This window comes from Puccinia triticina, chromosome 5A (genome assembly GCF_026914185.1).
Source record: "Puccinia triticina chromosome 5A, complete sequence".
In the NCBI taxonomy this organism is placed as follows: domain Eukaryota; kingdom Fungi; phylum Basidiomycota; class Pucciniomycetes; order Pucciniales; family Pucciniaceae; genus Puccinia; species Puccinia triticina.
The window spans coordinates 1683941-1709858 of record NC_070562.1 but is presented as its reverse complement, the minus strand read 5'-3'; the positions used below and the strand labels follow the sequence as shown (position 1 = coordinate 1709858).

The window sequence follows — 25918 nt, the reverse complement described above, 5'->3', positions numbered from 1 at the left end:
GATGAAGAGCCTCTCAATTTCATGCAAACTTGAGTGGCGTGCAATCAACGTCGAGTCTGGATCGATATGCAGGAACCGGCTGTGTGGTATCAAATCAGGGGAATCAGTGGTCAGATGGTCAGAGGGATTGAAGGATGGTTTTTTGAATCAGATCGTCGCTGTTATATAAAACCCACCCCAGTTTCCAGAAGCTTATACTTCTTTTTAGGGCAGCAATATGCACCTTCCGGAGGTCCGTTGAGGATTAAGTCGTCATTGCAGAAAGGTTTAGCCCCCTTCTGACGGCTGGTGAGAGGTGCCTTTGCCACTACAAATACAAATATCGCAGAAAATAGGCGATTGAAGGGTTAGCGCCAATAAAAACGCCGGCTGAACCTAAACCGGCTTACCCATCGCGCCCTCCTTATGTTTTACTTGGTCTGCAGGGTGCGATGGCCTCGCGCATAATACTATAGACGTGGCTTCGTTTTCGCAACCAGATATTGCGTAGTGTGGATTTTCATTGTATGGTCTGGTGACCCTTGAGAAGTCAAATTGGGCGTGAACCATGCTCATCAAGGAAAATATAAGCCAGATGGATAAATGCATAACTGTTGCTGAAGTTGATTATCTTGCTGAAAATAATTGAAGGGGAAAATGTTTGGAAGACGTGAATCAGAGAGGGGAAAAGTGGTTTGGATCTGCTGTGAGTGGAATTGTATGAGAAACAGCGAGCAAGGCCGGCGCTTTTGATACCCTGCCGCCCTGGCTTTGTAGAAAGAAACAAGAGGATAACGCTGCAGAGAAATCGTGTGGCGCCTGATCAGACAAGCAGGAAAACAAGAGCAAGGGCGATACTACAGGGGCTTCCAAGTTCGTGTCACAGGGCCACTGGAACCGGCTCGTTGCTTAGCCCAAGCGAAGAGCCAAGCCTTCGCGCCCAGGTGCCCTGCGGTACCCGCCAAGCGGGGCCGGGTACCCCCCAACGGGTACCAATCGGCATTCTTCAACTTGTTGATCACCCAGCGTTTCCGGGTCCAAACTGCGCGCCCCGGCGTGGGCGCGCTGTGTCGGCGTACTGATAACGCGTTCCTTGTCTTTACCGGCCTTAAGGCACATCATCTGTGCGGCTCCTGCTGAAGCTGGCAGCGGGCAAGACGGGCCACCAGCACCAAAAAAAAAAAATGAAATTTGACCGTCCATGAAATCCCTCCTGACGGAGGCTTGCTGCGTAAGGTCAGCTTATGTACTCCCGTGGCCCGAAGTCTTGAGGGACTTGGTTGGAGGCCCGTGGCTCAGCCAACAGGGGAGAGGGTTTGACTCGAGCCCCCTCCGGGAAAGTGAATTGAATACAAACATCAGATGAATAAAGTTTCTGGCCTCGATCGGGCTGCTGACTTTTTCCTCGGTTTCTGCCCGTTCTGATCTGCCAAGTTGATCCCGGTCTGGGTAGTCTTCATCCAGCAACCATCCAGTGAGTACATACGAGGCTTCTCCATCAGGCTCCATCGACAAGGCTATGTACTAACGTCTACTTTCTTCGATCCATTTGAAATCTCTCCAGCTTGCAACTGACAAAATCGCGAGACTTGGACTCGCAGGATCGTTGCGTTCTTTTGATATGGGTGCCATTGGTCTCAGATTATCTCTGCTAGGTCTCAGGAGTGCTAGAATACAACCTTTCAGACCATCCTCAGCTTTCCGTCAGCCTCCGCCATCGTACTTTCTCATCCATCAACTCCGATCAGCTTCCTCCAAGCCGCCCCTTGATCCCAAGGCTCTCCGCTCAAGTACAGAGCCCACTTCTACCAATACTAGTTCGACGGGATCCGCGAAGAAGGGCAAGAGTGACAAGCTATCTAATCCCGAATCAAACCGGTCTCCGCCCAACAACAAACCCGTTGCAAAAAATCATTCAGATCAATCAAAGCCTAAATCTGTATCTCAAGAATCATCTTCCTCTGGCCACACCAAACCAAAGTCTCCCCGATCGAGCCCGGATGCACTCTCATCAAAACATCCCGAACTTCCCATGGAGACACCCTCCTCGACCCTTGCCGCCGAGATGCTCCAGGTAACATCCGACCTACCCCCGCCACCACCAGGAAGAACCGGCGCAAAATCCAAACTGGATGGCAAGAGACCACTCTCATCAACCGATCAACGCCGGCAGCTAGTCACTCGCCTGTTCGGTTCATTGATTCTCACCCTAACTGGTATCTGGGCCTGGAATCAGGGCCGAGAGTGGGACAATGAAGCCGAAAAACGGATGCTCGGGAAGGATGAGGACGGCACTCGTTCATCGAGGTTCCAGGCTCGTCTATTCGACCTGTTTGATGTCAGCTGGTTTTTCTCAGAGTCTTATCTCTCTCTTTGTGACTTGGGAATGTAATCTGACTAAGATATCTGATTGTCTTTTTTAGTACTTCAATAAACCCGCATGGAATCCACTCTTGCCAGCCCCACTACCGGAACCACATGGACGGCCTTACACCCTTCTTGTAGATCTAGATGATCTGCTAGTACACTCAAGTTGGGATGTATGTAAACTCTCATATATTCATTTAGGCATGCATATTCATCGTGATTTCTGGTTTCTTTTCTGCCGGGTATTTTAGCGTGAACATGGCTGGAGAACGGCGAAACGGCCAGGTGTGGATTATTTCTTGAGCTACTTATCTCAGCTGTACGAGATCGTAATCTTCACGACACAGCCAGCTTATGTTAAGTTCTGTTTCATTTCATTCACACGCAATGGAAGCAGAATGGCTTCAGTGTTTTTCTTTGGTGGAAGAGGCACAAAAAGCTGATTTTTCCATTTTGGTCTACTCTCGATACTTGGAACTATGCAGACCGCAGCGCCGATATGTGAAAAGCTAGATCCCTATGGCTATTGTGCTCCATATAAATTATTTAAAGAGAGTTGCCGGACTAAAGGGATTATCAAACCGCAGTTGATAAAGGATTTGGATTATCTCGGTCGAGACTTGAGGAAAGTGGTCTACGTTGAGACTGATCCAAGCCTCGTCCAATTACACCCGACCAATGGGTTTTTGATTCCCAAATGGAACGGAGATCCGCAAGACACTGGCCTGGTCGATTTGATTCCACTCCTAGAGGCCATCGTGTTCAATGCGGTTGGCGATGTCCGCGACGTCGCGAGGGCTTATCAAGGACGGGATCCTGTTCGGGCTTATGCTGAGTCGGAGGCTAGACAGAAAAAGGAACTCCTGTTGGAATGGCATGAAGAGCAGGAGAAACGCAAATCGAGATTCCATATCGATCTTCGTCAACTATTCGGATTGAGCTCGGTGAGTCCGCCCTCCCAACCTCCGCCCCGTAAATGGCCATAATGATTTCTACCAGCTGGGTTTCCTGTTTTCTCTGAATAGCCAAACACTAACTCAAAAAAACATCCATGCTTCTAAGGCCAATGCGAATGAGACACCCCAACTATTAGTAGAAAAAGACAGGGCTCGAGCTCAGCAGGCATACGTAGAAGAACAAAAGTACTGGAAAGAAAACGAGAGCACGTTCAAGAAATTGATGGAAGAAGATAGAGAGCGACAGATGGCCGAGTTGCGTATCCCCCAATCACTTTTGCAGCTTGTCAATACAGCCTAATGCTAACGGTTCTTTCCTGGCTGAACAAATCTAGAATGAAAGGCAGCTTGTTAAGCTTCTTGGCTGGCCAGGTCGGCCCTCCTCCACCACCAACAACAAATCCAACCCCAGAAAATCAGCAAGATCAGCCCGAAAAGTCATCTGCCCCATCCGCATGAACTTTATATAATGGCTCTCCAAAAATGAAAACTACATAGTCCTCCACTCAATCTTTCTCTCCCATTGTTTATCTAGATATAATGTCTTTTTTCAGATACCCTTTTTAAACCTTCACATTGCCAACCCCTCTGTTCCCATCTCTGTCTTTATCTTTTATGTTGTCTTCAACAAAAGGAGAGTAAAAGGTGGAGACATGTTCTGAAGAGATTACAACACCCATCTTTTTTATCACTCCTTTTGTATACAAATGTGCAGTTTTTATGTCACCATCATGACCAAGTCAAGTAATCTCACAGTGCATAAAAGATACTCTCTGTCTTATCTTGATTGAAGTTGGACCAAGATAATTTACTGCAGATAGCCGGCTGCAAAATTCAAGATCCCTATTGTGGTCAAACTACAACAGTTTTTCTTCTTTTTGGTCAGATTTTGTTTCCCTTAAGGATTGATTTGTGAATTTGTTGAGCTGAACCAATATGATTTCAGCATCACTGGATGAAACCTAATATGACAAACACACCACGGGGGGTTACAGTAATAGATCATGTACACATTATCAGTAAGAAAACGTAACTGGACCAAGGACTACTAAATTGGAGGAATCATCTACAATTTCCTGCTGATAATCTTTTGCGATGCAGTTCTTAGCCACCTGGATAAGAAATAGAGATACTCGATGCAGTTTACAGAGATAACAAGCTATGTTGAAAATCCAAGTGGATAACTAATCAGGAAATTAATTTGAAAGAAGTAAGGGAACTTTGTTTCAAGTATGGAAGTATGACAAAAATCAAGCCGAGGAGCAAATGCACATGTATGAAAAAAGGAATCTTGTAGCCTGAGGCCGAAATGTTAGCAAGCTGAAGAGAACGAGTCATTCACATGACGAACATGAGATTGGTATCGATAGGCTATGAGGAGGAAAACAAGCGAAATGTCAGATAATCCAAAGAAAAATGGAGGTTGGGGGAAATATGGCCTACATGGGATGCCGAGAGTTGTGGCTTTTGCGAGTATTTGTTGGCCAAGATCTGTCGGATAGACACTAAGAGTTGCTGGTAAGTTTGTTGAGGGGCCTGAGTCAAGGAGGTGATGAAAGCGTATGACATGGCTCTACCAGAAAGATGAAATCATAGGCGTATTAGGATGAATACAATTAAGCAGGAATGTGCAAGTGGTGGGAACAAAGAAATACGTACCCGGTAGCTGATCCAGCTTCGACTGCATCAGCACTGGTTTGAGAGTCTTTGCATCCACTCCATTGGATCGCATCTGCGGGACTGGTCCGGGTGGCTTTGGAAATCTTATCCGCCTTGTTTCCAGACATCACTTTCTTGCCCAGACCCATCAGGCCCTTGGCAACTCCACCAAGATCACCACGCATATATGATAGCCCTGCTTGCAGTGCACCCTGTCCAGCTCTGCGAGGAATCAGGAAAGGCGGTCAGAAAGAGCTATTATCAACAGTCAAAGAGGGGCGGTAGTCTTACTCGGCCAAAAGATTGGGTTCTTTGATCTTTCCTTCCGTCGAATAGACATCTAACATGTGACATGCCGGGGAGATTTTAATGTTGAGCTGGCTGAATAAAAACGCAAGTATGAATTGGTGCTCTTACATGGCAAGTCCAGTGCGGTACCAGAATGGCAAGACTAAGGGAAAAAAGTTAAAGGGGTCAGTGAGCGTGTAATTTTATGTGTTAAGTAGAATGAGATAGACACTCAACATCGAAGATTCCAGTCAGTCGACAGCCAGGTGGTAATGGAGCTACCATTATAGCAAACATATCGTCATCGACAAGGTGGCCCGCTTGTTTATGATCGAGCGGATAGATCACTTCGTCGAACCCGTCGTCTTCGTCACCGTCCAAATCTTCGGTCTGTGAGAACAAAGAGCTCGTTCAGTGACATGAGAAGAAATATCACAAAGCATGAACAGTTGAATGTACTTGGCCGCCATGACCACTGAAATGAACTGAAGAAGAGGGCAGGTGTTAGAAAATACGACAAGAATTTGGACGGCGAATCAAATTGAAATGATAAATGCGTACAGAAGAGGGAGTCGTTAGGTTGAGCATTGGATACAAGCCACTGCATAGCAGAGATTATGTTAGCTCTGGTCGGGACCTGTCTGGCATTAGCACCCGGCGTATCGAGGAGGATAACCATGTCCTCTTGTTTATAGTTGTATCTTTCTGTAGGAGGTCATGAAGAGCCATGAGCGTCTGAGGTAGAAAAGTTTCGATGGGAGAATGAGTGCGCACCGATCAAGAACTTCTGCATATTCAGAGCGTCGTTGTGACATCCCCTGAGTTCACCAGTTTGGCCAACATAGTTTATGCCGATGCATAGCGCTTTGCGACGACCGGTACAATTCGAATACTGTGATGACAAACAAGATGTGTGGTCAGAAACGCGGAAATCACGAGTTCTCGATCATCCCGAATAAAAAGTGGGGACGAAACTTGAAAGTACGGTTCCCCTCGGGTAGCTTGGGGCGGTTGATAGTGAGCACCTGGTGGTCCTTGATTGTATGCTTGCGGATATGATGTCGGAGGGTTACCGTGGCCTGATGGGAAGCAGATGTTAGATGTAAGTTTTGGGTGGCGTGACAATGAAACAAAGCTCTGGCATAAGAAAACGTGTGGATGTACCGTAATGGCCAGGATAGGGTCTTGCATGGTCGTTCGTCGGAGGTGGTGGGCCTGTTGGTGGTTGCCAGCCGCCACTGCGAGAAAGTAAAACAAAAGATCAGTGACTGGCCGGGAGACCTAGTGATCTTGACTTTAGCAACTCACCCAAAACCTAGATATTTGGGATAATTCGACGAGGTTGAAGGTCGAAAGGAAGGAATGATATTTGGCCAATCAGTATTTCTGTTCATGATTTTTCAAGATGGAGGTATGCATGTGCAGAGAAAGACAGACCTGGAGGGGGGACTGGTGGCGGTTGCCATTGCGGGGGTGGGGGGCCAGATGGAGCGGCAAACGGTTGTTGACGAGTTTGCTGGCCTGAGAATGCAGGTGGACCCCACTGGGAGGCAGGATGGTTGTAGGGGTAGTTGGCCATTTTAGGTTTCGGGTAGCTTTCCAGGTCGATGGCAGTCTGGTTTTTCGGGATAAGATTGAGGAAGTGCGTGGATGGGATATCTTATCTATCGGAAGATGTGACGCTCGTCTCTGGTCGAGGATGGTTAGATCTGAGGTGGTTGTTGGTGGTTGTGGTGGGTTGCTGGTGACTGGTTGAGGGTCTACAAACAGAAATACAGCAGTTCCGTGCTGGGTAGATGTATGCGGTGCAGGCCAGAGGAGCGGTGAGAGAACTGCACATCACAGACAGCACAACAAGACCCCCAAAAAGGGACTCATCAGATGGCAGATGCCTCACCACCATCACCTCTTATGAGCTCTGTCGAGCAAGCCAAGGATGTATGTAGTAAAACTCAAGCGCTCTATTCACCCGGATCAACCTCTTACTTTCGTTTTCCAAGTGCCTGCAGCAGCAAATGGCGAGTGTGCCACGCGCACCCAGCAATCCTCAGCTTGGGGTGCATCATTCTTGGTTGCTGAGAGATGGAGAGGGGGCAATAGGGGGGTTCACGTTGCAAAAAAAGCAATGCTGATTTTGTCTGCTCATGCACCTGTGAGTAAGGTTTATGCCTTGCAGATTGCTTCCAAAGGGGAGCTGCCCAGCCAAACCTTTTTGCTTTCTCACGATTTTCAAAAGCTGCATCTGCTGGTTTTGGTTGCTGATTTGCGAAATCAGCCTTACGTGAACCCCCCTAATTTATGGCCAGTGCCATCGGGCATGAAAATCCAATTTTCTGAATCCATTTCTCCTAAGAGCATTCACATTCGTCGAGTAGGTTGATGATTTTGGGGAGCTTAAGGCCAGCAATCACATTGGTCCGGGCTAACCCCCGGGTCAACAAACCTCAGGCTTGATTTCAGGTTTAGGCTTTGCTAAATTTAGCTAGCCTAAGCTTGAAATTTAGCCTGGGGCTAAACGATCCAAGTCAGACAAGTTTAACGGAGACAAAAATCACTACAAAGGGTACCCTTGCCCTAGCGAATACACCCAATCTTATCAAGAATGGACCGTGAACCACCAGGGATTCTACAGCGCGATCAGTAAGATACCATCCCATGCCAACCTTGCAGTGTGGATTCTGGCCCACAAGCATAATGCGGAGGGCATCATACAGAGACATGGTTTCATGACGGTGTTGCAATACAACATCCACATCAGGACCAACGCCCTCACGTATCAAGTAGTACTCCCGGACAGGAGACTTTCAGTGGCCAACATTTCTGTATTCTGCTTGGAAATTGCGCTGAACATGCACGCCAAGGCTGTGCCACCATGGGAGTTTGCTTGGCACTTGCGTGCAAGTGCCATTGCCCAATATTGTTTAAGAACCCTGTTAGATATATCCTGGAACTTGAGCCCTTGGATCGGAATCCAAGGGCGGGCTGGACACTAGTGGCACTCTGAGGCACTGTAAGTGCCTCAAAGGTCTGCTAGTTGTTGATTGAGATTTTTTTCTGATGGTGAGCAGTGAGATCATTGTCAGCAGTTGCTATTGGAAAGGTCAATTGAGAGTCAGACTGGAAACCCCACAGGAGCTTTGGAGGGCCCCCAAGGCCTGGGGTACCGGGGGAGCTGTGTTTGTTGTGTGACCCTTGCCTAGTCCGGGCCTAGCCAGATCTAGTTTTCTCCACCAAATTAGACCAAACCATTCCCCCAAGCAACCTCAACTACAACCCAGCCAAGAAGATGACATCTCAAACCACAGAAGCTGGACCAAATGTCCAAGATTCAAATGCAGAGAAAAATGGGAACAAATCTGACCAGTCCAATATCCAACTCTGCCAATCAACACAAGCCTCATCTGTCCTTGCCCGTGAGAAGCTTAATCAGTCCCAATATTCAAAACAAATGGTCGCCCCCTTGTCTGATTCAGGCCAGTCCATGACTTTGTGGAGGCAGGGAAAGAGTTGTTGACTCTAGTCCCCTCAACCTCAACCAAAAAATAAGATTTGTTTATTGTTACTTCTATCAACCAGTAACAATTCAATTTTCTTTCAGTAACAGTGTTTTTCTTCCCTGCTCCAATAATGTAACAAGAGGGAATTCCAATTTTCACAAAAAAAAGATAATGTATCAAGCCAGTGTTGACAGTAACGGTAACGGTAACAATGAGAAAACTGTTACGTTACCTGTTGCTGGTAACATAACTTCCCAGTGTTGACTGTGTAAACCTCACTGTTGCTGCAGCCTGCAGTAACATCTGACAGTTCCATAGGGATTCAAACCCCGCGCAAAATTTGGCTGCTGCAAGCTGCAGCAGCATCAAGATGCCCGCAGTGTAAGCTAAATTTATTATTCAAGGGAAGAATCTTTTTAAACTTATTCAACAAAAATCCTCACCCCAAAAAAGTTATGTTATCCAAGGACCAAAACCTCCAAAAACTCAAAAATAAAAAAAGTAACTTTATGTTATGTTACATTACCCAAATGGCTAATTTGGATAACTAAAAGAAAGTTACAGTATCCAATTAGCCCTCTGTAATGTACCACAATGTAACTGCCAACTATAGATGGCACTTGGGTACCCGGCACCCACCAGCAGGTACCCGGAACACCCGCTCAGCACCCGCCGGCGGGTGCTGGGTGCGGGTGCGGGTGTTCAGTTTTTGGGCAGGAAAAAAACGGGTACCCGCCCATCTTGGTGGGCCAGATGGATTGGAGGGATCTCTCCACTTGAAGAGGTGGGAGGTGTACATACCACCTCAAGTGGAGCGATCCCTCCGCCCAGAGGTGTATACACCTCCTCAACCGGAGGGACTCCTTGACCAGAGGAGTCCCTCCCGTCAAAAAGCTTGTGCACTCTTTGACTGGAGGGATCCCTCCGGTCAAGGAGGTACTATACCCCCGGGAATCCGGGAGGAATTCCCGGGTCAGCGAGTATATTGATGACCGGGAGGATTCCCTCCCGGTCATCAATATAATCAATGGCTGGGAGGACTTCCTCCCGGTCATCGATATAATTGATGGCTGGGAGGACTTCCTCCCGGTCATCAATATACTCGCTGCGATGACAGGGAGGAAGTCCTCCCTCTCGGTCATCAATATAATTGATGGCTGGGAGGACTCCCTCCCGGCCATCGCGATGAGCTTGCTGACTGTGGTAATCCCTCCCGGTCAGCGAGTGTATGTATTGCTGACCGGGAGGGATTTCTCACCGGCAGTGAGTATATCAGAGCGGGTACCCGGTATACCCGCCGAGCACACGCCGGCGGGTGCCGGGTGCGGGTGCGGGTGTTGAGATTTTGCAAAATTTCAGGCGGGTACCCGCACCCGCGGTGGGTGCCCGGGTGCAAGAGGCCATCTCTACTGCCAACGCTTGGTGTCTAGACTTTGAGAATTTTCAGGCAAGTACTTGTATTTGTGGCAGGTGGAGACAAGGTCAGCTACAGACCAATGTCAGGCTTTGGTCAACAGGTATACAAAGGGAGGTTGAGATGGGCAATGTTCCCCCGCCCCAGGGGTTCCAGTTTTTTTCCTGGACCCTCCCTGCAGGCAACAATGGGCCTTTACTTTACAGTTATTGGTAAAGTAAAGATATAGTAGATGTTTTTGGCTCAATACTATAACAGATAGCACTCCAATCAATAAAGAATTTTTCTTTACTATAACACATATTTGATTTTTTAATTTTTTATACAGGTACAGTATCACTTAAAGTAATTTGTTTTGTTTTGTTGATGGGAGCTTGCAAAAGGCTCCTTATAACCACAAAAAGGCATTTGTACCTAGTTCTTCCCCTTTTTATTTCAATAAGCAGGGGTAAAAGTGCATTTAAACCCGCTTTTAACCCTGGTTATTTAAATAACTAGGGTTGAAACATGTTTAATAGGGCTCTCTACTATATCAGCCCATTGGAAAAAAATCCTTTACTATAAGCAGTAAAGTACTGGAGATGATTAAAACATCTATACTCTACTGGAAGGGCCTGGTTATAGTAAAGTATAGTAAAGGCCCACCATTGCTGCAGGGCCCCTCCTTTGCTTTATTAGCCCCCTTCTTGAGACAACAAAATGCCAACTCTTTTTTGCTTGTTGCACTGTCACAAGCTGGAGAGTCTATCTGTGGCACCTAGTGTTTGAGGGTAATCTATTCAACAGTGGCCAAATTAGGCTGGAAACCAAAACTTGGATCTTTTTTGCCATGTTGTTGGGAATTTAATAAACTTTGATTTTCTAAGATTCAGCTGTCATTGTGAATATCATGGATCTACAAGTATGTTTATCCCCTCACTTCAGGTGTCTTCTTCCAAAAAATTGTATTTCAAGAATTTATTACTGGTTGGTTTTTGACATTAAAGCAATGAGAAAAGCATCATTTGAAAGAGAATACTCAACTCTATCACTTTCCTTTGGGGCAAGAGGAAAGGTGCAGAGGGAATTGAAAAAAGCTCCCAGCCAAATGGGTTAAACTGATACAGCCAAAAAGTGGGGATAATTAATTCCCTCTTTCAGAGGGCTCCCGCGCTGCCCAGGCGCTTTAGGCCTAGCCGCTTGTGCTCTGACTTGACTTGTGTTAAGTTTAGATGCATCTGTATGGATTGCATATGGCCCAGTCAGAAAGGCGGGTGCCCGCTCATTTTCTTCTGGCACAACTCAACACCCGCACCCGCACCCGCACCCGCCAGGCGGGCTCCGGGTACCCGCCGACGGGTACCCGTGGCCATCTCCAATGTTGTTGGCGGAAGGGTTCCTTTGAGCTACATAGGACTGGGCAACTGAGGCTTCGAGTTTCAGCCAACACAGTCAACACCCACCCACGAACCCCATCATCAGCAACATCTCACAAACGGAAACGAGCAGAAACGAACAAGCAACACTAGTATGAGCACAAACTCACCCACCTCAAAACGATCGAAACTAGACTCACCCTTACAGCAACTACAAAAGTCAGTACATCAAAATCAACCAAGCAGCCCATTCAAGCATCATAAACTGATATCTCCGCACACCAGTGCCAGCTCTTCGACTGACGACCATAGACCGTCCGCCAGCGGCAGTGGCTCCTTCGCGGCTGGATCGGCTACAAACAACAACAGCCTGCAGACAGACTTCGATGCGATGAACGACGCCGTCGGGATTGCCGGAGTAGACATTGCTGTCAGTATTCCTCCTCCCCCAAAAAACTCGATCTCTCTCTCTAAGCCGCTTATTTGGCGTATCACTTCTTGGGGTTACGTTTCTAGGCCGAAGAAGAACTCGCTCGGACGCAATCTAATCTTTATCGGACCGCCAATCGTAGTTACTCAACTTCATGCCAACACCATCTTCCTCATCAACAACAACCTTGGCTGAAAACACCCCGAGTCAAGATCTTAGACTTCTTAGATAAACCCGCCCTGACCTTAATGGTACAACACATCGGTTAGACCCAACACCCACATGCCCACCCACACACACTCTACCCCCTTCTATCATCTGTTCTTGATCAGTGCTTAATATTTACCCTCTTTGGCTGGTCATCGTTGGTTACGGTTGAGGGTGACAAAAAAAATAAAACAGCTGCCTCCTTTCAATTGAAGACATTAGAGCCCGCGATTCTGGACGTGTTAACGCAAGCGGCGGAGGCGCGGATCCATTCGTTGATTGTCGATTCGATCGGAGCGAAGGACCATCGAGTCAGCTCCTCCCATCTCCGCCCGCCGCCATTGTATACGACCAGTCCGCCGAAGAAGGGCAAGCAGAAGGAACGCGAGCCGATGGCCATGTACGACCAGATCGTGTACGAACAACCGGAGCGGATCTTGAGCATGTTGGCACGGGTGGAGGGGGAGGAGGAGCGGAAGGCGCGGCTGGAGCGGGAGGCGGCGACGGAGGGCCAGGAGGGCGATCGGGGAGGGGGCCCAGAGGGGGGCCCAAGCCAGGCCAGCATCTCCGCTAGTCTCGAGGCGGCCGGAAGACATGGCGAGACGCACGAGAAAACGGGCCCGGTTAAGAAGAAGAAGCGCAAGCGCGAAGGCCCCGGCCAGTTGGCCCGGAACATGTCCGAGGACGCCCGGGCACGCCAGTCCAATCAGACCGCCATGCGCTCCGTTGGCGGCAGGTCCAAGTACTCTTGGCTCTCTGGAGGCGTCGTCGCTGCTGGCTCGAAGCCTTTGTCATCCCCCTTGGTCGCCAACCTTCCTGCGCCGAAGTTCGCGCCCACCAACACCCAAGGCCCCACCCATGCCGACCGTCCACAGTCCCTCTCAGTCTCCACAGCTCTTCCCCCTCGGCCCTCCTCCTCCTCCTCCCAGCGACCCAAAAAATCCGACCTCCCCGGCGCTCCGAACACCCATCTTTCCCATTCCTCGAATACCGCAAGACTCGGCGGCATCCTCTCCGATATCCATCCCGCTCATCTCGCCGAGACCGTCGGCTTAAACGATACCCTCTTCGCTCTCGAACGCGAACGTGGCACGGGCGCGGGGAAAGGTACTGGATCGAAAACTCTCTTCAAAACGTACCTCAATCCCAACCATCACCAGCTCTCCTCTCTTTAATAATATATATATACATATATATACCTTTCTTTTTCTCTTGGTACAAACTGAAGATTCCTTCGCTCTCCTCTGGGTACTCTTTATTTTCTTTGGTCGTCAGTTTTCTTAATTTCTTATTCTGGTAGGACCCTTATCCCCTTGCTCCCTCTTTTCTCTTGAGTAGTATAGTAGTAATAGTAGTAGTAGTAGTAGTACAACAAAAGAGATGAAAAACAACAGACTCTTAGACTATCTTCTCATGTCTTGGTCTATGAAAGACTATGTTGAGATATGTACACAAAAAGAAAATGTTTTATTAAAGAAGTTAGAATAGGGATCATTCATTTTCATGCCTATCTTCATCTCAAACAAAAGACGGAAACAAGGGAAGGGGCAGAAGCACCAGAAGATTGGATGAGGTAGCAGCAAAAGTGGTGTGAAGAGTGGGTGTGGGTGAGTTGGGGGTTTGAGGGGTGCCAAGAACAAGGTGGGGGGGGGGGGGAGGGGGGGGGAAGGGGACAGGGTGAAGGAAAAAGCCAGATCTTGCTCTTTGTTTGGCTAAATCTTTCCTGATTTCATGTGGACCTGGAGGTAGGAGGAGGACAGGTCTGCAGAAAGCCTTCCACGGCACTGATTTTTCCTGGAAAATTGGACCTGTGCAACATCCTGACTCAATATTAAGGGGTTTCAAAGTAGAACTGCGCATGCAACTTGCAAGGCAAGGCAAGCCGGCGTTCAACTCAAATGTTGAATGTTGACTTGCAGTCTCCCTGCAAAACTGGGTTATGCAAAGTGACCTGCATGCACGCGCGGGTCTACTTTGAAACAGCCTATTTGCAAGATGCCACAAAGCTACCTGAATAGCCCAGCAAGTTGAAAGACAAGTGACTTGAAGTCAAGGATGAGGTGAGAAAAGGGCTGATGAATTCAAGAGCAGTCTGCACAAGATGCTCGGGGACTCAGAACAAAAGATCGGAAGTCTCCAAAGGAGCATGTCTGTCTGATATGGGCCCGGAACTGAGTGAGGGTTTATTTCATGAGGGAGCAGAGGAAATACAGCTATGGCAAGGGGCCTAGAGAGGGGGCCTAGTTGGCTAGGAGACCCTCTGGAAAGGAAAAAAACAACAGTGGAAATGAGCCCTCTTCTGGGCATGAGGCAGAATTCTAACACAAGTGTGCATTGAGAAACCTTGTCTGCTGCTTTGGATGGTTGTAGTGACAGTTTTTGATTGTTTGCTTCCTGCTACCACATTTCACTGTGTCAGCAGCTTCAATAGTATTATGTGCATCAATGGCACTGAGGAATTGGACACAAGGGCCCTGTGAATAATTCTAGAACAAAACTGGGGGGCCACTGTACTACAGGCCGGTAAATTTTCTACTGAGTAACCCTATGTAAAGTGGTTGCGCTGAATTTTTGGCATTGCATGAAGCTCAGGTAACAGACCTGAAGTCATGAAGCACACTCCTATCACAAAGTGTGCTTTTCTGTTAAAATCCCAGGAACAGTATCAGTTGGTATTGGCTCAAAATCCAATCCAATCTTTTTCTATTGGATTTGATTGGCCTACTTCAGGATGTAAATGGGTTGGGTTTGGGCCCAAAAACCATGCCCAAATCCAACCCAACATTTAACTTGGGTCAGGTTGGGTCATATTTGGAAATAGGCTGCCTGAATCCAAACCTGACTTGGAGTGTGTTGGGTTGCCCTGGGTCCAGGCTGTTGTAACCCCATACTGGGTTACTACAGAACAGAGACTTGCCTAGACCCCTTTCCACTACATATATATAAACTAGCTCCTCTGTTTACATACATGTAATGTGATCTGTGTCTTTTGTTGTTCCTCTCACATCACAGGTCAACCCAAGGCTTTTTCTTCCACTCCTTTTCAAATTGGGCTCTTGCTTTGTTACTTTGATTTATCATACACATCAACACCATCCCCCTGATCTTCTCAGAATTGTATCTTGGGACCCAATGTCTGGAGGAGTCATGTGAGGAACTTTGGTACCTTTGCAATGACTCAGCTGTCTTCTCCAACATCCTTGCCAAGCAGGCTTGCAAGGCCTCGGCAATCACCAAGAGTACCGACTGGACAAACATCCTCAGTAGCATCAGCCAGCTCCCTGTGCTCTCTGATGATCCAATATCTGACCTCATCATAGTCCAATGGGATGGATGAGAACATACTAAGCTTGAATTGCTTGATGCAATTCAAGTCTAGGATTGGTGGAGTGTTAGAAAAAAAGAAGGGGATCATGGTATTGCAAAAGACTAGAGAAGACAAGGGGTGATGTGATGAAGATTGTGGAAGGCAAGAATCAGATCACAAGATAATTAATTTATGAATATGGAAAAGTATTGACCAAATGTCAGTAGAGGAACAGCTTATAAGTATGATGATGTAATATGATGATATAAGCTATAAGGTAGCAAGCAGTGTTGCAGGTTCCATGAGAGGGAAAGAGAGAAGTCAATGAGATTGAGCAACAAGCTTATATCATAGAGTGAAAGGGAGTGGGGACCAAGCACAGATTTTTGCAGGGGACAAATAAGAGCTCAATGAGCAAGGCAATTAGGGTGTTCAAAGTTGACTTGCATAAAATCATAACACCATAAAATCATAAAATCCAAGCTGAAAAAAATATGTACCACCCACACACTTCATCATTTGAAAATTTTATGATTTTATGATTTTATGTATTGAAAATTTTATGATTTCAACTTTGAACACCTTAAATGAGTGGATGACTTCCTGCTGAGTCTGTTAGCCTCCCAGATCTCAATTTACACACCTAAACTCTTGATTTTGAGTAAAAAGGAAGGTGTGTTCCTAAGCCTGTAGTTGATTGCTTTTATGTGCGCTGTTGGTGGTTTTGGCAGGTGTCTTAATTTAGGATATAGAGGTGCATCTAGAGCTCTCTAAATGCCAAAGGGAAGTCATCCAGTATGGAAATTATGTCATAAGATGGAGTGAGCAAATTTTGATCAGGACTTCTAGAGTTCTAGAGGGATGATGTGCTAACATCAACCAGAAAGGGGTGACATAATGAAAAAAGAGAAATCAAAGAGGAAAGAAAGAAAAATGGAAGCGACGAGAAAGAGGCAGAGAGAACGACGTAAATGATGAGAAATGGAACAAGAACGAGGAAAGTCATCAAAAAAAGGAGACCAAAGCAAACCTCAACGACAAGAAAGGAAAGAAAAAACAAGATTCAGAAGGAAGAGTTGATAGCATGGAAGATAGGCAAGAGACTAGAAGGGGGTTCACCCCTTATCCGGATTGATAATAGAGGGTATACCCAGTGCCAATGAAGAAGAGGTATAGGCAATGTGCGTAAAGAGGAAATGAAAAAAGGAAACGATGAGGTTATCAAGATTACTGTACAGAATAACTTTGGCTTAATGTGTTACACGCAGTGGAGAGGATAGGTCTAAGGTATCTGTATTGGCTTCATGTCTGTATCGGTGAAAGTAAACCCAACACTGGGTCGCTACGCTACACTACGCTATTTCAGCGCTACGCGTTAGCGTAGCGGCAAAAAGCGCCCATCTATCTTGCATAGCGTTAGCGCGCTGTTAGCGCCGCTACGCTGCGCTAACAGCGCGCCAATTCTTTGTTAGCGTTAGCGCGCCGCTACAGTCGCTACGCTACGCTGCGCTGCGCTACAGCGCTTTTAGCGGAAAAAAAGCCCTTTTTTCCCGCTAAAGGCGCTGTAGCGCAGCGTAGCGCGTGCTCTTTTGCGCCCTACATGTTTAGCGTTAGCGCAATTGCGCGCATCTGCGCTAACGCTACGCTATCAGCTAAAATAGCTGCGCACCGCGTGCGCGTAGCGTTAGCGCATATGCGTGCAATTGCGCTAACGCTACGCTAAAAAATAGCGCATTTGCGCTGCGCTACGCTACGCTAACCGCTATGGTTAGCGTAGCGACCCAGTGTTGGTAAACCGCACGAAACGGGAGAAAATGAAGAACATGAGATTTGTTCATGCGTCCGGACTCCGAACTCGAGCAAGCGAAGAGGTGAAAGAGTGCGCCCAACCAGAATCGAACCAACCTGAGGGATATGTACCCTTTGGAAACTATGCTTGTCGGTCAGACTCACAAGGGCTGAACTGCCAGCCGCTCGAACTGGGCCGCCAGGCTATCCGGTTCAACCTCCAGGTTCCGCAATGGGTTGTCCCGGTGAATTCTGAGTTGAACTCCTCGGCGTTGACAAGTCTCTCTGAACCTCTCCCACTCACTCGCGTCGGCGAGGGCGTTGAATTCGACTTGCTCGTCCAGTGCCAGTTTTTCCAGCTGGCTGAATGGTCCTTTGTCCCGGCGTAACTGAAACCCCACGCGGTCAAAGCGGTACTGATAATACCGATCGATAAAGAGAGACTTAAGCTTGAACGGAACCAGTATTTCATGTCGATCGTATAGCGCTTCCAGCTTAATCGTACCGCAAAGTTCAAGGGTTTGCAAGTGAGTCAAGCCGGACGTCAACTTTTCCACAACAGAGCTCAGGGGAGACTCGCGGTTGAACACCTCTCGCCTTTGCTCCCCTACGGAGGGCGAGCCATCATACATCAGATCCGCCATACGAAGGGTCTCGATCTGTTTGCATGGTTCAAATGCATCGCAGATGTCCATGGCACGTCCGACTCCTCGATCGACAAGATGACTCCTCGTGAAAATGCTTACAGCACTTTCCAAAACAAACATGAGTTGCCAGAGACTCTCATGGGAGTTGGCAACAATATGTTTGAGCATTTCACCATTCATCCGCCGGACTCGTCGGATATGCAACGAGCTTAACTGGCAAGCTGGTGCGCCTTGATTCTGCATGAGCTGACTCGCGTCCTCTTCAGATTGTGGTCCCGCCAGCTGAAAGATTGTTAGATGTTTTAGTTCGGGCGAGTAGCGAAGAAGCTCGACAAGATTGCGGAAGCTGAACCATTTGGTGGCAGCGTTTGTTCGATGAGTGAACGTTGTCAGCCTGGGAAAAGTCGAGAACACGAGAGCCGCGGACGGTAACGAATAGCCGCACTCGATCTCGTTGGGTGCGTTGCCCCTCTCGACGAAGAAAGACTCCATCGTTTCGTTATTAACATTCAATATGCTCCATAAGTCATCAAAGCAACCAGCCATATCAAAGGCTCTGAAGCGCTTCAATGAAGTAGAGCGGGATTGGCCTCGTGGAACAACTATACGGAAGTCTGTCTCGGTGCCGACATCAACAGCTGAGTGCCCCATCCGGTCCGATATAAGTTCGTTGCAGGCGCGACAAAGCATCCGGAACGTGACCCACGTGTTCCAAGCCCTCCTCTCTACATCTATGCGGTGAGTCCACAATACCTCTTGGGTCCGAAGTGGGCAAGACCAGTAGGCGGAAGAGCTAAGGAGCTCACACTGATTGTCTTCGTCGGTAGCGACGAACTGGAATATGCGGTGGATAATTTCTAGCGGAAGAGAGGCCATTGTCGGTATATGATGAGTTAATAGAAATGTGGGTATGTAGCTAGTGAGTGATTGTTGGGGCAATGTTTGTGAGTCCGGTGCAATTGTCGGTGGTGGGGATGAGATGGCTACGATACCAATTCGAGGAAAAGCGTCTCGATTTATCTTACAGCCTCAGCCATGGGGGAGCACCTGCGAAGAGAAGCTGTTCCAACTGAGTTACTGTACAAGAGATACCTCGGCCTCTCCTGAGCGAGTCTAGCTAGCGCATCAGACAATAGATTGTTGCCACAAAATCTCTCTTCGATCAACTGGAGACTCACTTTGACAGAGTTTACTTGTGCTTTAGCCTAGTGTACATGGTGAATCTTTGTCCTGTCAACTGAAAGCTTACTTTTGCATGTTTTGTTTCTACGCACCCGGCGCTTCACAGTAGCTCAGAGCTAAACAAGGACACAACCCAATCAGCGCATATTACCTATGAGTCCTGGTAAATTGCCCTGGATTTTACCTGCACACTAACAAACTCGTCACTGTCAGTAATATACCAATTGAAATCATATTCCTTTTAAAACGTGCAATTATCTTGCGCAAGTTGAAAACAAAAAAGGGACTCAATACTCATGAATTATTCCGCAGCTTCCAGACAGGATATATCCGGCTGGTAGGAGGAATGCCTTCCACAAAACGCATGTCTTTCACATCATCAAGGGCCAAAGGGTATGGCGAACTATGGACTAACAAACGAGAAGAAATAAAAAAAGACACTCAAGATGTGGTGGAGAAACATGTAGACCTCAAGAACCGGCAATTTTTAGACACGGGAGGTTGACGAGAATCCTACGACGTTTGCACTGGAGCCTAGACAATCACAGAGCAAGAAAATCCCACCGGGCTTCTGACCCCGGTTGTGCGTCCAGATCGGGGGCTGACATCAATTGCAACCGGTCCATCGTCGGGATTCCAACCGGTCACCCGCGACCGGTGGTTGGGCAAATTATGCTTGCTGGGTTGCCCCCCGGAATAGTTCACCGAGGGTTTCCAAGGTCTTGTACTGTGAATCTAGCATCGTCTGCGCGCAGGTTTATGGCCTCCAAAGTCGACTAGTTACTCACGAACTCAAGCCTGAAAAAAAAAATCATTGGATTGCCCAATTCCACCTCCTTGGGAGCAACGCCGTAATTGATGGCTCACGCCTAAACGCCCGCCTCGTATTCATCGCCAGTTAGACATCACAACTGAATAAAGGCCTCAGTGCAGTCCGCACGACTACCATTGATTCTTGCTTTGAGCGGCTTTAGATATTCTTCCATGAACTGTTCACTATACTCTGTGGCAAGTTTGGTAAATTCAACTTGTTTTAACGACTCGCTAAATGGCGCCGCGTACGATCGAATATACTCGAGTCAACCAGCCAGGCATCGGTCAACGCGTCATCTCCAATCCTTCCGACCTATCTTATTCATCAAATATCCTCCACTAAAACTTTCAATATCATCAAGCCGAAGATAAAAAATGCAAGATTGATCTACTGACTTGTTCTGCGTCTTCATTCCCGAGAAAGGTGCTCCAATTAGGATCGGTTTACGTGAAACGAAGGTATGATGTTACTCCAAATCGGAGAGAGCACCCTATCGCCACTTATCAAAGAAAGACGCGATCGTGTTGGATTAGCCGCCGAATGGAATCTGAATGCAAAAGCTCTCAGAAAGTCATACCAGCCTAGGTAAGAGTACGTTATTTTGTGCACCCACTCTACGGCTAGTGTGGGTGAGGTGCCTGAGATGATTTCAGTTGTATAGACCATCTCGGTTCTCAACAAAGAACGTAGGCATCGCCAACCCGGAATCGTCCCTTAAATGATCTCCCATCCGTTTTCCATAACGAGCCTCTCGGTTCTAATCACAGTCATCTTCGAGCTCCCGAACTACCGAACGGCTCTTGGGGTAGAGTCGAAGTGGTGCTGGCAAGCGCACTGAGATACCCTAAATCACCCCTGGAAATCACAACCGCAGCTTCGATCGCTCCGTTCTAACCACCGGCCACACGTGAGGTGTACTTGACCTATCGAAGGTGCGACGACTGGAACATCGGTGGAGCGATCGCAATTTTCGAGGCCGGTCTGTACTTTCGAAATGGGTGCGCCCCCCCCCCCCCCCCCCCCCCCATAAAAAGAGGTTCAAGATGTATCGGTTGCAGCTAAGTGCTGCATTATTCACCAAGATGATTACGTTGAAGCTGAATACTGAGTCCTTCGCGCCCCTGTTTGGTCCAACAGCTTGTAGGCTGTGGTACACTCGAGCTTCAGAAAAGTTCCACAATTCAAGGCGGCAAGATCCTGACGTCTTTATATTTAGTAGCAAGGCGGAGCAAGTGAGCAACAACCTCAAAGGCTCCCGAGAAGCGCTGTTATGGATATTCGTTGAAGGAAAATACTGAATAACTCTCACCCTTTCTTGATCAAACGGCTGGCAGTCTGCGGTACACTGGAGCTTCACAAAGACTTACACAATTCGGAGCGGCAAGATCTTGGCATCCATCTGTGTGACTGGCAGCAAGGTGCAGCAAGTGAGCAACATCTTCAAAGGCTATGGAGAGGCGGCATGATGGATATAAGGGAGCTTATGACAACCTTGGACAGCCCAGACCTGGCCGAGCTGGAGAGCAGCGCCTTCGCATCTTTGCTAGCTTGTTGACGAGGCGGCGCACGTTAGCTTCCGAGCACGCCAGCGGGTACGAATCATTCTGTTGGCCAGAGCCGTCTCGCAGCTTCCGAGGCTGTCCCCCAAGGAATTCCTGCGGCAAGAATCTCGAGGTTTAGATAGTGCTGGATGAGATCAGCAATACAGATAAGTGTGAGGTTAGTCATTGAGCTGTCAAATATAGTATCCACATCATGCATAAGAAACGCTACTCACGGTGCCTACGCTCACCTGGACTCAAAATCATCAGGCCTTAACAGAGCTTTGAGGAAGATAAGGGCCCCGGGGCAACACCATGTGGCTGCGAAGGTGCTGAATGATATCTGTTAATTAGTTTGATAGACCATGAGCCAGGGAGTCATATTAGTTGCCAATGTGATCCATTTTTCGTATCAGAAGAGTGGCCAAACACCAACCAGATAATGAAACATGCTCGAGCGCCATCTGATTCCAACCAATGGTCTTGAAAGCGCCTTGATCGATGTCCCTCAAGAGGCGGCGTCACTCTGTGCTTGTTTGCATCTCGAGCGCCGTCTGAAGAATCTTCGCCATTCCGATCGAAATCGAGTTAAGGTCGACCAGCTTGCTGATGGCGGTCATCTCCTTCACCTTCGGAGGGTTTTTCCTCCTGAAGATCTCGAATCAACATGTCACAAGGATCTACCGGAAACATGTGACAGGCAAGTCTAGTACATACAACATAAGCAGCAATTAATATTATCGACCAACACACCTGCTCCCAGAAGAGTCCATGGTGCTATGTACTCCCTCTGGTTCAAAAATACACATTTAAGTAGTTCTGGCATAGCATAAGTATGCAATGCAAGGAATTCCAGCCAAGACCCCAGATCTGGTCAAGATGCCTTGGTCAATGCAGCTAATGTACTTTATCTTCAATTTGAGGACAGAATAGGGGGGTTAACAATAGGATAAAAATAAAACTTTAGAGCTAATTTTAAGGCCTTTATGAACAATTTTCTAAAAAATGAAGACCTTGCACTGATTCTCAGGGGACACCCAGTCCTGTACATCTTGCCAGATTTTTAGAAATTTGTTGATAAAGGCCTTCAAATTGACTCTAAAATTTTATTTTTGTCCTATTGTGAACCCCCCTAATGATGAGGTTTAAGTGAATGGGGGTAAATGTGTCACCTCTTCTTGGTCTAACCTCCTTAATGTGTGTGTGTTTTGACCACTGCAGCAGTTGATTTTGTAGCTGGATTGTGCTAAACCAAATTATGCAGGGGACTTTAGATTGTGAAGCTTATTAATGAGATTGAAGCAGAGGAACACCACCAATATACGTTGACATAGATAAGAGCCCAATGGCAGTGAATTAGCAAGAATTCATCAGCCGCCACAGACAGGAAACCTATTGGATGCTCTTCATCCCCACCAAATTACCCCCTGTCAGATTTTTCTTGTCTATCTGGTTCCATAACCAATTTCTCACAGAGAAGTATTAAAATGAATGTTTTCAGTGGGAGCTGGTTTTACAATTGGATTTTTGAAAACTTGAATAGAGCCAAATCTCTGGCCTTTATCAAGAATACCCTAGAGAATTGTCAGGCTGTACAGGGACGAGTGTTTCCGAGCATTCAGAGCGGAGGAAAGCAACCTCTGCAGCTTGATTGCATACATAGTGTGAATTGAGAAGAAGAAGGAGAGGGCTGCTTCTTCCGGATCATCTTGAAGTGAGGGAGTTATGAATATGCATAACCAAAGTGGGTGGGCAGACACACCGCTCGCCCACGGCCAAGCAGCTTCCGCTCGAGCCGCCCACCGACAGCTCCATTCCAAATCGATTTTGGTTTTCGTTTACCCCAACCCCTACCACATATTTACATAGTCAACTGGCCCCTACTTCAAGTCCAGCGGCGACATCCCTTGCCAAGAAACACCTACGTCGAAGATTCGTTTACCAAGTCCAAGACACCATCCCTATGCCCAGCCACGATCGAACACAGACACTTGTACTCGATACCGCCCCGCTCTTGACGTCTAGCTTGTCATCCTTGCTAGCTTTTTCGAACCGGTTCGTGACGACACAAGATGTAATCGAGGAAGTTCGCGGGAAGGGACAGCGAGAAAGACTCGAACAAGAGTGGAAAATACTCGATGCGACTCTCAATAACTCGGCCAATCAGACCGGCGATGAATGGACTGGTCTCCAAATTAGGGAGCCATCTGCGGTTGGAATTTCGAAGAGTGCGCTTTTGAACTATTCATTCATCTCATCTTTTTTGGACGCGGGGCTCGTTACATTTCTGATGACTGAATCTCTTAAACCAGTCAAGGAATTCGCGACCAAAACAGGTGACATTGCGGTACTCTCCTCCGCGGATATCCGCGTATTAGCTTTAGCGTACGATATCGAGGTTGAGGCAAATGGGACTTGGAGGTTGAGAGATACACTGGGTGCCAAAAGAATGGGAAAAGATCCCGAAAAGAAGAAGGCACGACAACTTCGTAAACTGGAACAACAACAACAAGCTGAAGGTCAATTGAGTTCGGAAAAGACAGCAGAGGAACCACCGACCAGCGCTCTACCGTGCATTGGAGAGACCGCGAAACCAGTATCAACTGAGCTTGGCGGTCCATCCACTCAAGATGTCGAGCAGCTCGTCGCACACACAGATCAGCTCACCTTGGATACGACTGCCAATACCCCCGAATCATCGGTCACCGGAACTGAGGAAGAGTCTGACGGCCACCAAGAAACACCTGACCACCTAGTAATATCACACTCCGAAATCGACCATAAGGATCCTGTTGAGAACGCCAGCGACATCGACTGGGTCAAGGTGCCAATCAAAATTGGCGCCAAAGCATCCGATGAAGAGTCGGACATCTCATCGTTTGTCTCAGCCTCTGATCCGAGTTGGATAACGCCTGAAAATGTTCACATCCATCAAGCCAAAGATATGGGGTTTTTCCCGTCCTTAGGAAGCAAGCCCGCCGCTCTTAAACCCGACACCGCCCGAGCCTCTTCGAACTTGGCGGAGCAGGGACAGACGCATGACGGTCAGCAATCAGATGTCAACACGCCGATCACTAATAGCACGGTTGGCGAGGGCTCATCAAAACCTCCAACGATGAAGGCGGCAGTCTTGACGGGAGACTATGCAATGCAGAATGTAGCTTTGCAAATCGGCCTCAATGTGCTTGGGGTTGGTGGGAAACGAATCAGAGACGTCAAGACCTGGGTTCTCCGTTGTTACGGTTGTTTCAAGTGAGTATCTCATATCTACCTCTGATACCCTGCCTTTTGTCTTTCTTGGCGCAAGCTGCACGTATCCTGACGTGCTAATTATATTCACAAACAGACTCTGCAAAGATCCCACGCGGAAATTTTGCCCGACTTGTGGAGGTGCAACGCTCACCCGAGTCTCGATCACTTACACACCTTCCTCACCGACGGGCTATATCTTACATTTAAACCCAAACTTCCAATATCGAAATCGAGGAACGGTATATTCGATTCCATCGGCCAAACCAGGGAGTGCATCTTTTGAGAAGGGGGGCGCCAAACAGAAGAAGTCGATCAACGGAGCCCATTTGGTATTAAGAGAAGATCAAAAGGAGTTCCAACGAGGCTTGAAATCGGTCAAGATCCAAAAAGACAAGGAAGAACGTCGATTGAGGAACACCGAAGGGCCTCATGCCAATGCGCTTACATCCTTCAATGGTTGGAACGATCCCGATTGGGAACCTGCTATGTTGTTGGGCGAAAAGGGACGGAAATCTTCGGCTCGTGGCAATCATCACAACGACAGTGTGCGCTATGGTAAAGACGGCCTGCCTCTCATCGGTTTCGGCAAAAATCCCAATGAAGTCCGTCGTCGTAGCAAACGATGAGACATCTCTCCATCTCCTCGATTGCTTGCCTTAGTTCTTGCCTTTCTGTCGATGTTTCTTCTTGTCCTCTCTCTTTCTCTCTCGTAACGAGTCATGACGTGAGGAACTAGCCACGCAAACACAAATGGTAATTCTCTCTGGCACCCATCCACGCCCCTAAAAGCGAGCGCGGATTAGCCAATGTTCCGTATAGTGTGTGAGAATACATATTTAACTGGATTCAAAAATCTATGTTTTCATTTTCCCAACACAAGCACACGAGTCACGGCCATCAGCAGGAGAACGAAGAGGTTGTATACACCACGGGGCGCACGGCGACAATCTGCCCACATCCTGTGGATGCAATGTCCTGGACTCCTGATTTCTCCTCTGATTGATCTCCCGTTCGCGGTTTACTTAAGTCGAGTTTCATAAACAGCAAAACTTGGACAGAAAGAGTGAATGGACTGCAAATATGAAGATCTGATTGAAACATTGACTGAAATGAAAATCCACAGCTATGCGGCATGCTGTTTCGGCATATAATCCCGATGGTCAAGCCGGTGGTCGGCATTGAGAATGTCGAATTTTGGCGAAGGTTTCGCCATTGGAGATGTCCGGTGTACGAAG

The 25918-nt window shown here is 47.7% G+C and overlaps 5 protein-coding genes across 5 annotated transcripts; 3 read left to right on the top strand and 2 right to left on the bottom strand.

The window, feature by feature from the left end:
• Positions 1 to 1600: 1600 nt before the first annotated feature.
• Positions 1601 to 3761, top strand: PtA15_5A196 (uncharacterized protein; the record flags this gene model as incomplete). The annotated part of the gene is made up of 6 exons (XM_053168930.1): positions 1601 to 2317; positions 2403 to 2519; positions 2598 to 2702; positions 2832 to 3290; positions 3409 to 3557; positions 3638 to 3761. The coding sequence occupies 6 exons, from the start codon at positions 1601 to 1603 to the stop codon at positions 3759 to 3761; spliced, it is 1671 nt and encodes a 556-aa protein (XP_053020178.1).
• An 879-nt stretch (positions 3762 to 4640) lies between these two features.
• On the bottom strand, positions 4641 to 6828 carry PtA15_5A195 (uncharacterized protein; the record flags this gene model as incomplete). Its single annotated transcript, XM_053168929.1, has 13 exons — positions 4641 to 4673; positions 4746 to 4875; positions 4962 to 5183; positions 5253 to 5301; positions 5379 to 5412; positions 5487 to 5639; positions 5709 to 5734; positions 5811 to 5954; positions 6024 to 6141; positions 6225 to 6328; positions 6414 to 6487; positions 6558 to 6564; positions 6687 to 6828. The coding sequence occupies 13 exons, from the start codon at positions 6826 to 6828 to the stop codon at positions 4641 to 4643; spliced, it is 1236 nt and encodes a 411-aa protein (XP_053020177.1).
• A 4841-nt stretch (positions 6829 to 11669) lies between these two features.
• PtA15_5A194 (uncharacterized protein) lies at positions 11670 to 13436 on the top strand (the record flags this gene model as incomplete). The annotated part of the gene is made up of 7 exons (XM_053168928.1): positions 11670 to 11734; positions 11801 to 11945; positions 12032 to 12209; positions 12348 to 12597; positions 12706 to 13026; positions 13150 to 13259; positions 13381 to 13436. The coding sequence occupies 7 exons, from the start codon at positions 11670 to 11672 to the stop codon at positions 13434 to 13436; spliced, it is 1125 nt and encodes a 374-aa protein (XP_053020176.1).
• A 3972-nt stretch (positions 13437 to 17408) lies between these two features.
• Positions 17409 to 18770, bottom strand: PtA15_5A193 (uncharacterized protein; the record flags this gene model as incomplete). Its single annotated transcript, XM_053168927.1, has 1 exon — positions 17409 to 18770. The coding sequence occupies one exon, from the start codon at positions 18768 to 18770 to the stop codon at positions 17409 to 17411; it is 1362 nt and encodes a 453-aa protein (XP_053020175.1).
• Positions 18771 to 21880: 3110 nt separating this feature from the next.
• On the top strand, positions 21881 to 25309 carry PtA15_5A192 (uncharacterized protein; the record flags this gene model as incomplete). The annotated part of the gene is made up of 4 exons (XM_053168926.1): positions 21881 to 22024; positions 23188 to 23659; positions 23744 to 24683; positions 24778 to 25309. 4 exons carry the CDS (start codon positions 21881 to 21883, stop codon positions 25307 to 25309), a joined length of 2088 nt encoding a protein of 695 aa, XP_053020174.1.
• Between the last annotated feature and the right edge of the window lie 609 nt (positions 25310 to 25918).